Raw genomic sequence first — 15203 nt, forward strand, 5'->3', positions numbered from 1 at the left:
GCAAATAGCTTATAAACCCAAAGCTGACCTCTGCAGAGGTGCCTTCATTGGGGCATGAAGTGGAGAATGATTGACCGAAAAGTGCAACAGGTTAAGCATGCAGAGCTAGTGAACCCTGTCTGTATCAGGTTTATGCAGGCTGTCTGCACTGCAGGAAGTTCTCAGCTGGGGAGGAAGAGCTGTGGGATCTGCTGAACAAAAGAAGCAAGGAAACAGCTTTACTCCTGTTTCCTGCGTAGCCTAGGAAGACAATGGAAGAAAGGGGGGAAAAAGCAGTTTGAAAGCACAAGATTTCCCTGCACAGAGGATGGTGTGATGAGAGGATATACGTCTGTGGGGTACTTACCAAGCTCTTTAAATCCTCCCGCTCCCATAGCTGTCAAAGGCTGCTTCAAGAGCCCTATCAAATAATCACAGAAGCAATAAGGTTGGAAAAAAAACACTAAGATCACCCAGTCCAACCCCAACATGGTGCTATAACAAACTAAACTGGTTATCTACCATGCTCTTTTTCAGTGGCACCCTTGCTTAGTGGGCATGGTGGTGATGGGTGGATGGTTGAACTTAGTGGTCTTGTTCAACCTTAATGGTCCTATGATTCTGTGAATACCCAAACCTTCTCCCAGTCTCTTGGGATCCATGCAGAGTATTCCTAAGGAAGAGGTGTGCTCTTTGCACGTAGCTGTGACACAACCCCTGCGCTGGGCTGAGCGGATGTGGGAGTTTATTCCCCATGCTGAGAGGCATCGGGGCATTGGGTTCTCACATCCGTTCAATGCTCTGGGTCCCGTGCTCTGATCCTGCCCTTTAGACGCTGCAAATGTTTAACAGAGACAAAGCCAGCTGTGTCCAAACCAACTCGGTGTTTCAAAGGGCAGTTTTATTAGTGAGAACAGCTGCACTTCCAGATGGCCGGATGCTGCTGAGGAAGCCCTTTTCCTATCAGTGGACAAACGCTTTCACCTCCCTTGTAAACTGGAGGCACATCTCTTCCACCACAGCCTGCAGAGGGAACACAGGCAGCAAAAAGTGACCAGAGGGGAGTGAGGGTTGAATCCATACCGATGAATGGGATGGTTTCAAAATCCAAACTTGTTTTGCACCTTCTGAGTAAGACCTTTGGGTTGCTGAGGCACTCAAAAAGCCATGTGAAATGAGAGTCCCTAACAAGGAGAGGAGCAGCTACATAGAGGCAGACCAGCTGAGCTTCATGTGGATTCAAAAGCAAAAAGGGTGCTTGGAAGTCTGGTGAGAAAGAGACCTCTGTCCCTGTGGGAAGATGAGGCAGGGAATGTCCCAGATCAAATCTCAAGTCCCTAGCGGAGGAGTCAGCCTGTCTAACTCCCAGTTCAGTTTATTGCTGAAGATAAACAATCAAGGCCAAGTGCAGCACTTCTGCAATGATGTTCTCACTTGACTCAATCCAGGTCTAAGGTCACAACGTCAAAGTAATTGTGACTGTGCTGACATGGGATGCCAGGCAATACTACAGGTTTGTGCTTCACTTATTGCTAAGCACCTACCCTAGGCTTTAACAGGAGCTTCAGGATCACTGCTGAGACACTATTATAATGTCCAATTGAGAAAAATCATAGATACTGACTCTTCAATGGCATCTACCTGCCTCATTTTTGGACATTCTCCTAATTCAATGTACAGTTCCAGGTGCATCAGCTTATAAGAGGCAAAGCTGACCCAGTCCCAGCACAAAGACCCCAGATACATCTACAATTGTTTTATAAATGACACGATGCTTGGTGTTGGTGATGTAGAAGAGGCAAGTTTTGAAATAATCACCCAATTGACTTTCTTTGCTGTCCACTCAGTGGTTTCCTCTTTTTGCTGTTATCCTGGTGCTGGAGATAGAAATAAAAATGCTTACCTGGTTACATGTGGGGCTTTCAGATGTTGAGCAATGCAGGGAGAATAAGAGGAAGTACACTGAAGTGGGTCATAGGACAGAGCCAAAAAAGAAATGGAAGAATCCCTACTCCTTTGGTACTCATCTGAGCCCTGAGGCAGACAGCACTGTTATTGCTTCTCCTATTTCTGCAGGCCTCCTTCACTATGCCTCACACAGAAAAAGGCAGCAGACTAACACAGGCAGTCTGCTCTTATTCCCAGCAAGGCTGCATCATCTCTGCTTGAAGTAGCACTTCTAGCTTACTGTCATCAGCCTCCACCCAACACCTGCAGCTCTCAAGCTGGCTGCTTTTCATTAGAACCTTTATATAAACAACCCTCCCTCCAATCTGCTTATTTATTTCTTTCTTTTTAAAAAGTCAGATCAGATAAGAATCCATTTTGAGCAAAAAGACAAAGAATTAACCCTGAGGACTCTATCCCATATTCAAGATTTTTGGATCCATACATTCTGCTGTGTTTTTCCAACATGAAATATGTTGACTATATCGTCCTGAAACAGCTTTAAAGGCATTTCAGAAGCTGCTGAGGTCATGGTGAAATGGGCTGGTCTCTTCTAGAATTGTTCCGTTTGACTCAAGAGGGCTGAATAAATATTTTCTGGGAACTCTCCAGTTAGTGACTCATTTCAGCCTGGAATATCTATTGGAATCATCACACTTTCATCAAAACACATGCTTTAATTCCAGTCAATATCCACCAGCAGTTGCAGAACAACATTAGCCAACAGGCACGGAATGAAACAGCCTGTCAGAAACTTCCCATTACTATAAATGGGTTGTATGGATCCTGCTCACAACTCCTCCAGCTATACATCTCCTGTCAGCCAAGGTGATGCAGAGATTGATCAGTTCTTCAGCCCACAGCATTCCTATGTTCTCCATCATGCCACTGCGCACAGGTCTGACCCTACCGAACAAATGAGTTCAGACACTTCAGCAGCATGATGGAGAATGATGAGATTGTGCCCAGGTGCTCCACAGCTGGGCCCAATGTTTACTGCAAGAAGTCTGCTTTTCAATGTCTCATCCTGGAAGATGGATTAGTTCTAATTTTTGCTCATTTCACCTATTTCTGAACACTTGCTTTCAGTTACTTCCTCACTTGAACACTGGCCCTCACGTCTCTAATATCTCCTGCCACGTTCTGTTACACCAGGCAGTCCTACCTATGTCAGATACTGTAAGAGAACAGTGACCTGTCCTAACAATGTATGTATGTCCTGCTGGTACCAGTTCTTCTGGAGAGCTTTATGTGCTCCCACTATTGTGACAAGACAAAGTTTAGCCTGCAAAAGCAAAGAAAAAGTAAGCAGATATAAGTCCTTATTAAAATTCTCCTGAATGATCAAAGCAAAGCCTACAGCCAGGATATTGTGTTGGACATAAGAGGAACAGGAAACCTGGAGTGCAATGGCTAGGTCAAGGACGGCATACAGTATTCACAGTGAAGCTGGAAGTATTCACAGTGAAACTGAGCCATTGAAATGTTTGAACTCAGGTTTCCCTTGATTATAGGCAATGAAAAAACAAACAGAATAACAAACTTCTTTTCTCACTGCTGAACTGGAAGAAACAATGAGGAACAGGACTGAAGGCAGATTACTGACCATCTCAGGCAGCATATGCTCAAACAGTGATACCAGAGCTTTCCATTACTTGCTGCCCAATTAAACTGTAGGGATCGCTGCCATTGGATAGTGTGGAGACCGAAAGAACATCAGAAATCAAGAAGAGGATGAACTGCTTATGAAATTATTGATGGCCAGTTACTGATGGGCTAACTGCAACTTTTTGCCAACTAATGGCACAGCCAAAGAGAGAATCCTGCCAGGTTGTATTCTCCCATAAACATCTGCTACTGCCTCTGTTGGAAATAAAATACAGAGGTAATCAGCTCTTCAGCCTTATATTATACACCAAATATTGTTTCACTATGGTTTTCAGACACCTCTGGTCCAACATGAACTCTCTTGCCTTTCTTTTAGTTTTCTCATAGAACCAAGGAGTGTCTTGGATTGGAAGGAACCTCAAAGATCATCCAGTTCCAACTCCCTGCTATGGGCAGGGTGCCCAGGTACTAGATCAAGCACTAGATCAGGTTTTAATTCAGTTTAATGAAGGAGGAAGTTTGGACAGAGAACAGATTTTACCAACCGCTTTCAAGCAGCATTTATTGCCATCTTTTTGAAATGGCATTTGGAGTCTGCAGATTGCTATCTGCATTACACACTGGGCAGAAGGTGACTGGAGTGATGAGCAGGGTATTAAAGGTCAACATAAGGAAGGCAGATCCTGGGAAATCATGCATTTCTCCTCATGCCACGGGACAGGTTCTCCACCTCCTTCATGAACCGAAGGCACAGCTCCTCCTGCCATGGCAAAGCCACACATTGAACAGCTACAGGCAGCCCCACAGCTCCTTCCACAGCCTGAAAAAATGAAGCGTGGCATTGAGTTAGAGCACACCAAGGGTAATGCTGTCTTTTGACAGTACGGAAAGTCAGAAAGATATACAAGGAGACAGATGTCATCACGAGATGGAGAAAAGACAATATGCCAGGGATGCCACTGTGCTAGTCATGGCCTTCTGCTAAGACATTCTGTGCTCACCTCTTTCAGTCTCTTATCCCAAGGGTCCTCGTAGTACCCTCGGTAATGCTTCAGTTCTTCTTCATCAGCTCTTGTGACAGTGCTGACCGGCACCACTCCAGCAGGGAAGTTTAAGACATTGTATAAGTTGGTATAGGAGGTTGCAGCTGGAAAGGACCACACAGTGCATGTAAATTGGCAAAATGTAAGTGTGCCAGGCCAGCAAAGACTTTCAGATAATTCAGTTTGAAGGAATTTTGGACCGGAGCTGATGGACCTAAAGAGACCATGGGACTTTCGGTGGGGAAGTTTGAAGGCCACATGGTGGATATTAGCTCTGCTTTGAGAGAGATAGGTATGAGTATTTGATCTGATGTAGAAGAAATCCGAACTTGTCTTTTACACCTCAGGGTAAAATCTTGGTATCCAGGTCTGTAATACCATCTAGGGCATTTTAGTTTGCAGAAGGCTGCTGTTAGAGGAATGGGAGATTCTGGGTGTTTTCTGGAAGCTATTGAATTGCCTTTTCCTGCAAGTGAAAGACATTTTTTCATGTCTGCTCCTTGCAGAGTCTCAGGGAACATAAGATGGGCACATTCACAAGAGCTTTTCTTGAGCTATGGACTGCCACCACTCTAGCAGCAATCCTCACAAGCACAACACAGGGGAAGCTCACCCAATAACTACTGGGACTGATGTGTCACTAACACGGCCCATAATAATCCAAACATCTGCAGCTCAGATGAAGTGGGAGTGTGAAGAGACACACTGGAGACACTCCTTGTGCTAACATCCTCAGAGAGAAGAGCAGGCACTACACACAGTCTGAGGAACGTACAAGAGACCAAAGCATCTTGCTGCTGCTCTGCCCACAAAAAATACCATGGATGCATCCAGAGATGTCTCAATGGAGATTACCAAATAGCTTCCCAGCGTAGCCATGGTTAAAGGCTGGACCAAGTACAGGACAAAGAATCACATCCAGTTTTTGCTTCCTCCATTTAGCAATGAATTCAGTGCGGTAAACCTAGAGGGAAAGACAGAGTGGATGACAACCGATGCCTGTAGGACAGCAGTGGCAGATCGATGTCTACAGTATGGAAAATGGATGAAAAAAGCATGCTTAGATAAAAGTGAAAAATGAAATAAAGTCTGAGCTGTGCTTTGAAAGAGCCATCAAGCTTTGTTTTTCCACTCCCATGCCCATCCTGACTAGGCATAGGCATTGATGCCACGTTTCAGAGCTGACAGTTTTGCATGTTAACCCAGTCCTTATGCACAGTTTTGTCTTTGCATTTGACTGAGTGGAGATCAACAGTAATTCAAAGAAAAGCCCATTTCCTAAAAGCTTTGCTATTTTGGTAGAAGAATCTAGAATGTACTGAACATCAGGCAATGAATGAATCCATCCCCAAAATGCTGCTCCACTTTCTCTTAGTAAATCAATATGGATGGACCATACAGATACTTGAGCAGTCTCAGTGGTACCGAGGGACATGGACACAATGAGGATGGGTTGGGATTGGACTGGATGACCTTAGAGGTCTTTTCCAAACTCAATTATTCTATGATTCTATTTTTCATCTGTTTTCAAATTCCACATGGAGACTGAGATCCTTCTGCTGAAAGTCAGACAAAAGAGAAGGTTTCCAGGAAACACAGTGCAAGTAGTCTCATGTTTTCCTGAGAGGAAAGCTGATAGCTAGCCAAAGATTTTGGATCAACGCTTGCTTGTAATAAATGAAGATCGTGAATAATGCCTTGCTGAAGAAAAAAGAAATCCAAAATATCTTTGAGGTTACCAAATCTTTTTAGAGGGTTGTTGTTGTTTTGTTTTGTTTTTTGACTGACACTGACAGAAGCTGCATGGTGGGGGCTGAGGGCATGTTTGTTCTCAGGGATGATTGTAAGGGTGTCCCAAGGAACACAAATCCTTGTGTGGAGACACTAAAATAGCTCTACTCCTTCATCCTTGCAAAACACCAGCTAAAAGGGGATACAGCTGCTGTCTATAAATAGAGTGGGGATGAGTGGAAAATACCAGAGAGGAGAGAGGTGCTATTTAAACTCGGGAATGGAATAAAATGAGAACAAACTGCAAGTGAACGAACAACAAAGGAAATATGAAGGCTTCCAATCATCAGATCAGAGAGGAGAGGAGATGGCCAATAAAAATAAGCACAAATGCAAAGCCCAGCTTGTTTTGAAAAGGAACCTGATTGGTTTGTAAGCAGCAATGGGCTCAGTTGTCCATGGCAATGCTTCCTGTCCCACATTGCTGAACCAAAATGAGTTCATAGAAAATATATCTGAGCCAGAGTTCGTAACCACAGATTGTTACTCTGTCCTAATTTGGGCTGGGTAAAATAAGTAAGTAGAGACCTCCACATTAACATCGATTGTCTTGAGCTCTTATCACTTTTTGCAAAGACTGACTTTCAAAGAAAAGCCCAGCTGCTTTATTTCAGTCCATCACCAACACCAAGTCCATCACAGAAGTGAAACCAATGATAAGACCCCCTCACTGTATTTAGTAAGGAAGGTAAATCATCCTACCGCCACAGCTGCATGCTGATCCCAAAGGTTTTTGGCAGACCTGAAAGAGTAAAAAGATTAATCAGAACTGGGACTGTGGCAACAGAAAACAGTGATAGTAATAAAAGTGCAAATAGCCCATGGTTACGGAAACTGCATGACCACTCTGAAAACAAGTCATAGCATCACCTAGATGGTTCCACAGGGTTCACATGTACTTGTACATACATCAAAAGAGCCTACTGTCACGATTCCATTTATTCTGGCACCTAGACAAAAATCACAGCAGTCTTTTAAATTTGGCTGTTCTCAGTTAGCTTGTTTTTGTCTCTCAGAGGGGTCTGTACTTCACATCATACTGCATCCAATGTGCTGCCTTGGCACATTGCCTACTGCGTACCAGAACCCACCTGACAATGAGGAAAGCTGCCTTTATTTGTGTGAGCTGATATATCCTAGCCCTGCCACAATGAGTAACATGGGGCCCTTAATCTCTAGTACCTAGCCCTAGATCACAACATGCTGAGCCACGGCGGCTTTGCACAGCAAGCTGGCATCTACTTGCATGAACACAGTGGACACATTCATGTGAATCCCTTCCTCTACTTCAGTGCTACTTACCCCACTCCACAGAGAGCGCTGAGATCCCGAGCAATTCGTGGGTACTTTGGGAGGGAAGAAGAAAAACTTGGGATTAGTCAACAGCAATGCAGATGAAATAGATGGGACTTTATTTTTGGGCATACTTCTTGTCCTAGCAGAAGTGGCTCTGAAGAACAGGTGCAGTTTCCAATGAGATGGTTTTAATCCAACAATAATTTACACATTCATAGAATTATGGAGTCATTAAGGTTGGAAATGACCACTAACATCACCTAGTCCAACTGTCAACCCATCACCACCATGCACACTAAGCCATGTCACTCATTGCAACACCTATCCTTTTCTTGAAAGCCATCACCCCTCATCCTCTCTCTGTTACCTGGGAGAAGAAGCTGATCATCTCACTACAACCTGCTTTCAGGGCACTGCAGAGAGCAATAAGGTCACCCCTGAGCCTCCTCTTCTTTAGATTGAACAATCCCAGTTCCCTCAGCTACTTCCATCAGACTTCTATTCCAGACCCTTCAGATCCTTTACTGCCCTTCTTTAATTCAATTACAGTAACCCTTAGGAATAAGGCTCTAGACAACACTGCTATCACATCACCTGGATGTGGACATGCTGTTTAGATCCTTGCATAGAGGCAAAGTTTACGTAAGGGTATGGCACTTTGAAATCCTTCAGACTCTTGACACAAGGCAGCAAAGCATTGAATGGAGCAGCCCATCATGTGGAAAGTTCCCCACCTTGATGACTTCCTATAATACAGATGAGATGTCTCCATACTTACGATAGGCTTCAAAATGATAGCCAGGATCCTTTTCACCAAAGCAGGAAGCCTGTAAGTATTGAACTGGGACTTCAGATTGGGATCTACGATGTCTCCTTTGCTAGAAGGACAGAGAACAAAGGGGTACTCAGGACAAGGAACATGTGCCAGAGGGCACAGTCCTATTTGGAGGTGGCCAACCATACCCCAAAGTCAAGTCCAGAGCTGGTTTCAGCTTGACTGCCCCAAGCTGAGTCTGCTTTGCCCATGATGATGATCAGCAAGCAATCTGTCTTTATCTTGACCCATGATCTTTCTTATCCTATTTTTCCTCTGATAAGGAGAGGCAGTGAGTAATCAGCTAGGTGGGTGTTGGGCTGCACACCAGGGCTGACCCTCTGCAGCTCTGAGGGAAGTTACACAGCCTGTGGTGTTCCCCACACCATCATCACATCACATGCAAAAAAAAACCATTCACCACAGCACTGCTGACACAGGACATGCTGTTACCCTACAGGGTTACCCATGCATGTGACCTACCGTTGTGAGCTAGTTACTGTCCATGATGAATTCACCCTTCCAGAAACGACTCCTCTGCTGCCCTCTCTTTAGAATCATGAAGTCATTAAAGTTGGAAAAGACCTCTAAAATCATCTAGTCCAACAATCCACCTACCACCATGTTCATAAAAGCATGCATCCACAGAAACGAAAACACATTGGATGCATCCACTGGCCACACCGTGTCAAGTTTCAGGGTTTGCACTGAAAGCAATGAGTTTTACTCACCAAGAGTCCACCAGGTGAGCAGCACCATCAGAGAAAATCCCTCTGGTAAACAGCTCATCTACCATGTAGTCAATCTTAGGTGGCGCAAAGGGAATGATCTGCAGGAAGACCATTCTTGTTCGAGAGGCAAGAAAGACGAATGATTGACAAAGCCCTGCATAGACCTCTGTCCTTTCCAGTTTCCAAGGCACTAGCACATAATGACATGACTTTGCATAGGCTCCTTAGAGAATTATATACAGAGGCCAAGTATTCAAAACACCAAATATTCTTAATTTATACTTATAATTGGAACAGCACTCATAAAGAAAATACTACTAGTAGAACCACAACATAATTTAGGCTAGAAGTGATCCATGGGAGCTCAACTGCTCCAAACCTGTGCTCCACCTGAAAATCTGTAAACTGGATTGAGAAGATGCAGGATTCAGTAGATGCAGGATCATGGAAGCTGCTGCAAGTTTGATGTTTATGGAGATGCAAAACATGATGGAAAAAACACTGCCCCGTGCTATGCTTTATAAAAGAGAGATGTGAAATGACTTGTCCAGACTCTGTAAGGAGCAGGATGACAGCTCCTAGTAACCACAAGCATGAAAACTTACTGTATGCCCTGCTTCCTGGAGGAGCTTTCTGGTCTGCTGGACAGCCCGTTTCATGCTGGGTGAGGGCTGGAAGTAGCCGTCTTCTTCATAATATCCAATCCGAAGTGGCTTTGAACTGGTGTAAACCTGTGAAAAGAGCCACTGCTTGGACACGTACCAGATCAGACCATCCCTAGGATTTAGGAAGGAAGTCTCCTAGGCTGGAGGTATGACAGGGAGTTTGGGCTGGTGGAAAGAGCCATATATCAGGAGTAATTGTTTGTATAGCAGGGACAATCAAAAGATCCTAAGACCTGAGCCAGAAAGCAGCATAGAGAGATAATAGCAAAGTGCAAAGATTTTTTAGGTTAATGGCTTTAAAATCAGGCTCTTTTTAAATATGTGAGGGGTGAATTTCTCTGATTAGGAAAAATGAACTCCTTTGGGAAGCCAGCAAGATCTCTCTTCAGTGGTAGACAAATGGAGGCATGGGATGCTCAGTGCCTCTGAGCCTCACCTCCTCATTGAAGGGGATGGGGGGCACGGTGGGATCCAGCCGGAACATCTCCTCGCAGAGCAGCGCCTTCATGCAGAGGGCCAGACTGTCCACATCTCTTGCCATTGGGCCCAGCATCCCTATCACTGCAAGCACAAAGATCCCATGATTTCAGGCAAGTGGACCTGATGCTCCTTTATAGTAGCTGGTAGTGGCCCAGAGGAGAGGAGTTTTATTCAGGCCAGGGAAGAGGAATGGGGAATGAATGTGCAAGAAATGAGTAAGGAAGCCCACCAGGGACAGTCCCAAAGTCTCAGAGCAGAGGCAGGATATCATCTACCAAGATGGACCTTCTGGGCCAGCCTTCTGCAGGCGTAAGTCCCACTCAAGAGGAACAAGGACTGCAGCCATACTACCAGCAGCAGAGAAGGTTTGGCAGTAGTAATATATTGTCTGTGTGAACTTACCTGAGCTCATTCCTGTGATAGGAGAAATCACACCCAATTTGCTAGAAACAGAATGGGAGAAGCAGATGAAATATCTAAGGTATTAGGTTCCAAGGTATGTCTCCATGCTTTGTTGCAGACTTCCCATTTGCCCCAGTGACCACCTAGGAGGACCAAAAGCCCTGCAGAGGCTCGACCCCTTCTAGATTAGGAAGACTCCCAGGAGCATCAAGTTGCTAGGTGCTAGAGATGTTTTTTATCATTTCCTTTCCCTGGTGCATTCGCAGTTCCTCATCTGGGAATAACCCATCTCTGATAAACAGAAATTTATTGCGTAGTTTGGTGCACTGCAGGGAAAACTTTTCAGCCTCTACATTAGGTGGAAGGGGACAGTTGTTGGGCATACCTGATCCTGAAGCCTGTGGGTTTGAGCCCACATAGCCCACAGAAGCTGGATGGCAGGCGGATGCTGCCAGCTACATCCGAGCCAATGCCCAGAAGGGAGCCTCCCCCTGCAATCAGAGCTCCCTCCCCTCCTGAGGAGCCCCCGGGGGTCTTCTGGTGGTTGAAGGGGTTCAGAGTCTGGCCAAAAATGAGATTGCTGCAGTCATAGCTGTGGAGAAGAACAGCAGGTGAGTGAGGTACTTCTGCCTCCACAAATCATAAAGACAAAATACAGAGCATCTGTGCAGGGATTAGTGAGGAATTAATGCTGGGGGTAGAATCACTGTGAAGTAGATACGCTGGTTAGTTTAGGAAGAAAGAGACATCAGAAAAAAATACTTCTAGATTGAAATGGGGAAAAATAGATTGAAATGGGGAGGCAATGAATTCAGTGTGCATGATTTGTTTGGAAGAGGGTGGGAGCTTGTGCATGTGGGCCTGCTTTCTTTCAGCTCACAACACTTGCATGACATAAGTGTTTTCATGAAGGTGAACACGAGATTACTTTATCATTGTCTGTGGGATGTTGGTTTTCACAAAGGGGATTGCCCCTTGGCTCTTCAGAACCTGGACAATGACACTGTCTTCTTCCTTCACTTGGCCCAGAAACTTCACCAGCCCACCAGAGGAGACATGGCCCTTGGGAATAGGAAGCAAAGCTCTCTAGGTACCAGTAAAGATGCTGTTCAGAGCTGTAACAACTACAGAAATAACATATATGGTCCAAAGCATCCTTGTCTGAGGGCACCCTTGGCCCTCAAAAGGATAAAGTTGGATCCCATATACAGGGGTAGAGACATCCTGTACATCCTTTTTCTGTTTCCAGCCCCAGGCCAAGGGGAGGGGGTATTAGGGATGTACCTTGCAGTCAATGTGGTCCTTGATGCTGACAGGAATGCCATAGAGCAGCCCCTTCTCCTTCTGCTTCTTCAGTTTCTGGAGCTGATCCTCACAGCCATGGATGAAGTCTATTACACAGTTCACCTCCCGATTCACCTCCAGAGCCTTTCCAGAGAGGTTGGATAGAGTAGTAAGACAAATGAATAGATGGAAGGAAAGAAACAGCACTTTGGGTTTTCAAGCTGAGAATTCAGTCTCCTCATACCTCCAGCATTCTTCAGCACTCATTATTCAGACTTTACCTATGAATTTTACATACTTATTTTAGGGATCATCTTCTGCCCTGGATCTCTGGATTCAGCCATTAGCCACCCTTCATCCATCGCAGCACTGACAAATTGTGATCCCTTGCATTGCCACTCTCCCACAAAATAGGCTGGTTGCAAGCCTCACCAGAGGAGCCCTGCAGCATCTCTCCATGTTGGAGACAACACTCACTTTGCCCATGTAGGAGTAGAGAACACTCTCTGGGGACAGGGATCCCTCCTTCAGCTTCTCCGCCAGCTCCACCATGGTCATTGAGAGGATGTGTGCAGTCTGGGTGCCTGGGTTCTGCAAAGGGGAAGAAATTTGGTGCAGGAGGAGGAAGACGACAGGAAAGGCTGGTGTTGAGGTTGTGAATTGAATTGCTTGGCAATGACCCTGAATTGATGTCACAGTTCAGGCCAGTTTCCATGACAAGGATCTGTTTATACGGCACTTGAACCAGCTAAAGTTTTACAAAAATGTATCATTAACTTGGAGGAAAAAAAAAGTGTGTAAACTGTTTGCAGCACCCCACTGCTCCTTTCCAAGAACAGAATAGCAACTGGTGCTCATTTGGGGTTCAAAACCAATCCTGAATCCAAGGACTGAACCTTCTGAAACCTACATACTTCTTGATCTAGGAGCATGCAGGAAGAAATGGCTTTTGGTCACTGATGTGCAGATGTTAGAGGGACCTGTACACTGAGGACAAGCTGGTGGATATTGAAAGTTATTTCCCCGGGCTGCCCAGGGAGGTGGTGGAGTCAACAACCCTGGATTTTCAAGAAGAGAGTAGAAGTTCACTGAATGACAAGGTCTAGAGTGGTCACAGATGTGGGCTGATGGTTGGACAAAACATTCCTATTGATCTTTCTGATCTTAATGATTCTATGATTATGTAGGGTGTTGGGATGGCAGAGGTGGGGAGGATAGGAGCAGAAAGCCTTGGCAGGATGAACAGATGAGTGGTGACATGGTTCATACTCCATGACTCACACTCAGGATTCCCACAGTGTGATCTGTCTTACAAAATATCTCCTTTAGGCTGCCTTTTCAGCTTGAGTTTTTTGGTAACAATAGAGGTGATGACCCTTAAAAAATGTTGGTGATGATCCAAAACATGCATATTTCTGCCTTTGCCCTAACAATCCATCAGGAATTCCCTGTTTCTTCAGTCACTCAAAATACAATCCCATCCTTCCACACGCGCTTTCCCCCACATTACCTCTTGTTTAAACCTGCGAGCTGCCTTTTCCATTCGCTCCAGAGCCAGGTCCCGTGCTCTTCTTGCTGCTTCCATCTTCTGCTGGATCCGCCTATGACCCAGCCGTTTCAGCAGCACAATGGCTGCAGCTGAACCACAAAACAAGGCTGAGAGAATGCGAGGGTCAGTCCACAAGGGATCTAGGATCTGCCACAGTCGCTCCTGGGTCATGATTTTTCTCCTGGCCTGGTGTAGTTACAGACACTCAGGTCTCCCACACTCTCCTAAGGAAAGTTGATGTATGCAGACTATTCAGTTGCCTTCTGGGCAAGATCAGCTCTGAGGCAAAGTTATGTTAACAAAGTCCAGGAATGGACTCTTTAGACTGTGGACTTTGAAAGGGTCTGCCTGCCCAAGGAACACCATGGATTGGGCTGCAGGCTGTGTGCTCAGATCACACGGGGTCTGGAGGGGATTTCCCCAAAGGTTGTGACCCTCCAAGCCACTGCATGCTGCTAGAAATAGCTGGTTAACAGAGCCAGGTGTCTGAAAAACCCAGGCCTGGGTTATCTCCACATCTAATAATTAATTAGCAGTTAAGTCCATTAACTAGAAGCACCCAACTGTCATCTCTCTTCCCCTAGCAACAGCATGCACAGCCTTTCACACTGTATGGGACAGCCTTGTTTACCATGGGGAACTTGCATTTATTGGAGAGGAGGGAGTTCAGAATAACAAAAGGCTCGCAGTGAAGATTAGACACAAGCAGGAAATGATTCTGGAAAGGCAGACTGGAAGGACCTGTTTGAAGCTGCCTCCAAGGAGTATGACTGTTCTGTCATTCTCAATCCAAGCCTCATTAAAAAGTGTTTTGGCAGTTCATATCAGGGAAATCTCCTCTAATGGTTTCAGCATCCCATCTAGTCCCAGTAGGGTAGCTGAACTGGTAAGGAGACTGTCTTGGGAAGTCATCATTCTCTGATGGAGAGGTCTTCCTCGGGGGCCAGAGCTTGTGCTGCTGTTGTGTTATCTTGCTTGTTACACACATGGGATTATTACTGTGGCAGCAGGAAGGGAACTGCAGGGAAGAAGCAGGACTTCATTGAGAAACTGATTGCTAACTGGAAAGGAGAGGAGGTCCTTCTTGTCCATCCACAACGGAGAGCAAAAACCAGCCAACTCAGCATGCACATCACAAACCTCACTGCCTGTGGGGAGGTGATCCTCATCCCAGCTTTAAGTTTCAGGGCCAACATTCATACTGCCCACTCTCTGGCTGCTCTGGGCTGGGAGCTGGCCAGTTTTGGCTACCTGAGGTCCCCAAAACCACACAGTTAACCCCAGGTTGTTGGATGCTTTTGCTCCAGACTTTCGGAAGAAACCTTACTGGTTCAGGTCCACTGTCATCTCCACCCATAGGACTCCTGCACCCCGCCTACCTCCTTGCTAATGAGAAACTGGTTAATGAAACTGGTTAAACTAACAAAGCAACACGGCTTCTGGCTGGGCAGTGAGCTGCACCCTGCCAACTCAGGCCAACGTGTAGACATTCCTCCTCCTGGGATCATCTCCTCCCAGCTTGAACTTTGAAGTACAAACAGAAAATCCCAGACTAACATTTTCCATGTAGGCAGTGATTGCCTACAAGTGGTAAAAACAAAACAGTCCAAGCTT

The 15203-nt window shown here is 45.5% G+C and overlaps 1 protein-coding gene across 1 annotated transcript; it reads right to left on the reverse strand.

Annotated features, from left to right (window-relative positions):
* Positions 1–4225: 4225 nt before the first annotated feature.
* LOC140255462 (vitamin D3 hydroxylase-associated protein) lies at positions 4226–13776 on the reverse strand. Its single transcript, XM_072343074.1, has 15 exons — positions 13551–13776; positions 12518–12631; positions 12041–12184; positions 11685–11818; positions 11142–11348; positions 10757–10797; positions 10311–10435; positions 9815–9940; positions 9210–9307; positions 8443–8542; positions 7671–7714; positions 7071–7110; positions 5433–5541; positions 4536–4681; positions 4226–4354 (listed from the first exon to the last, which is right to left on the reverse strand). Exons 1-15 carry the CDS (start codon positions 13758–13760, stop codon positions 4226–4228), a joined length of 1767 nt encoding a protein of 588 aa, XP_072199175.1. The 5' UTR covers positions 13761–13776.
* Positions 13777–15203: the final 1427 nt, after the last annotated feature.

This window comes from Excalfactoria chinensis, chromosome 8 (assembly GCF_039878825.1).
Source record: "Excalfactoria chinensis isolate bCotChi1 chromosome 8, bCotChi1.hap2, whole genome shotgun sequence".
NCBI classification, from domain to species: Eukaryota; Metazoa; Chordata; class Aves; order Galliformes; family Phasianidae; genus Excalfactoria; species Excalfactoria chinensis.

Excerpts from the sequence above, each read along its gene's own strand:
- LOC140255462 (XM_072343074.1), bottom strand. The coding sequence starts at position 13,760 with ATGACCCAGGAGCGACTGTGGCAGATCCTAGATCCCTTGTGGACTGAC. Across the intron at positions 11,349-11,684 it reads ATCCCACAGACAATGATAAA|CTATGACTGCAGCAATCTCA; the intron begins GTAATCTCGTGT and ends TCTTCTCCACAG. Across the intron at positions 10,798-11,141 it reads CCCACAGGCTTCAGGATCAG|CAAATTGGGTGTGATTTCTC; the intron begins GTATGCCCAACA and ends TTCTGTTTCTAG.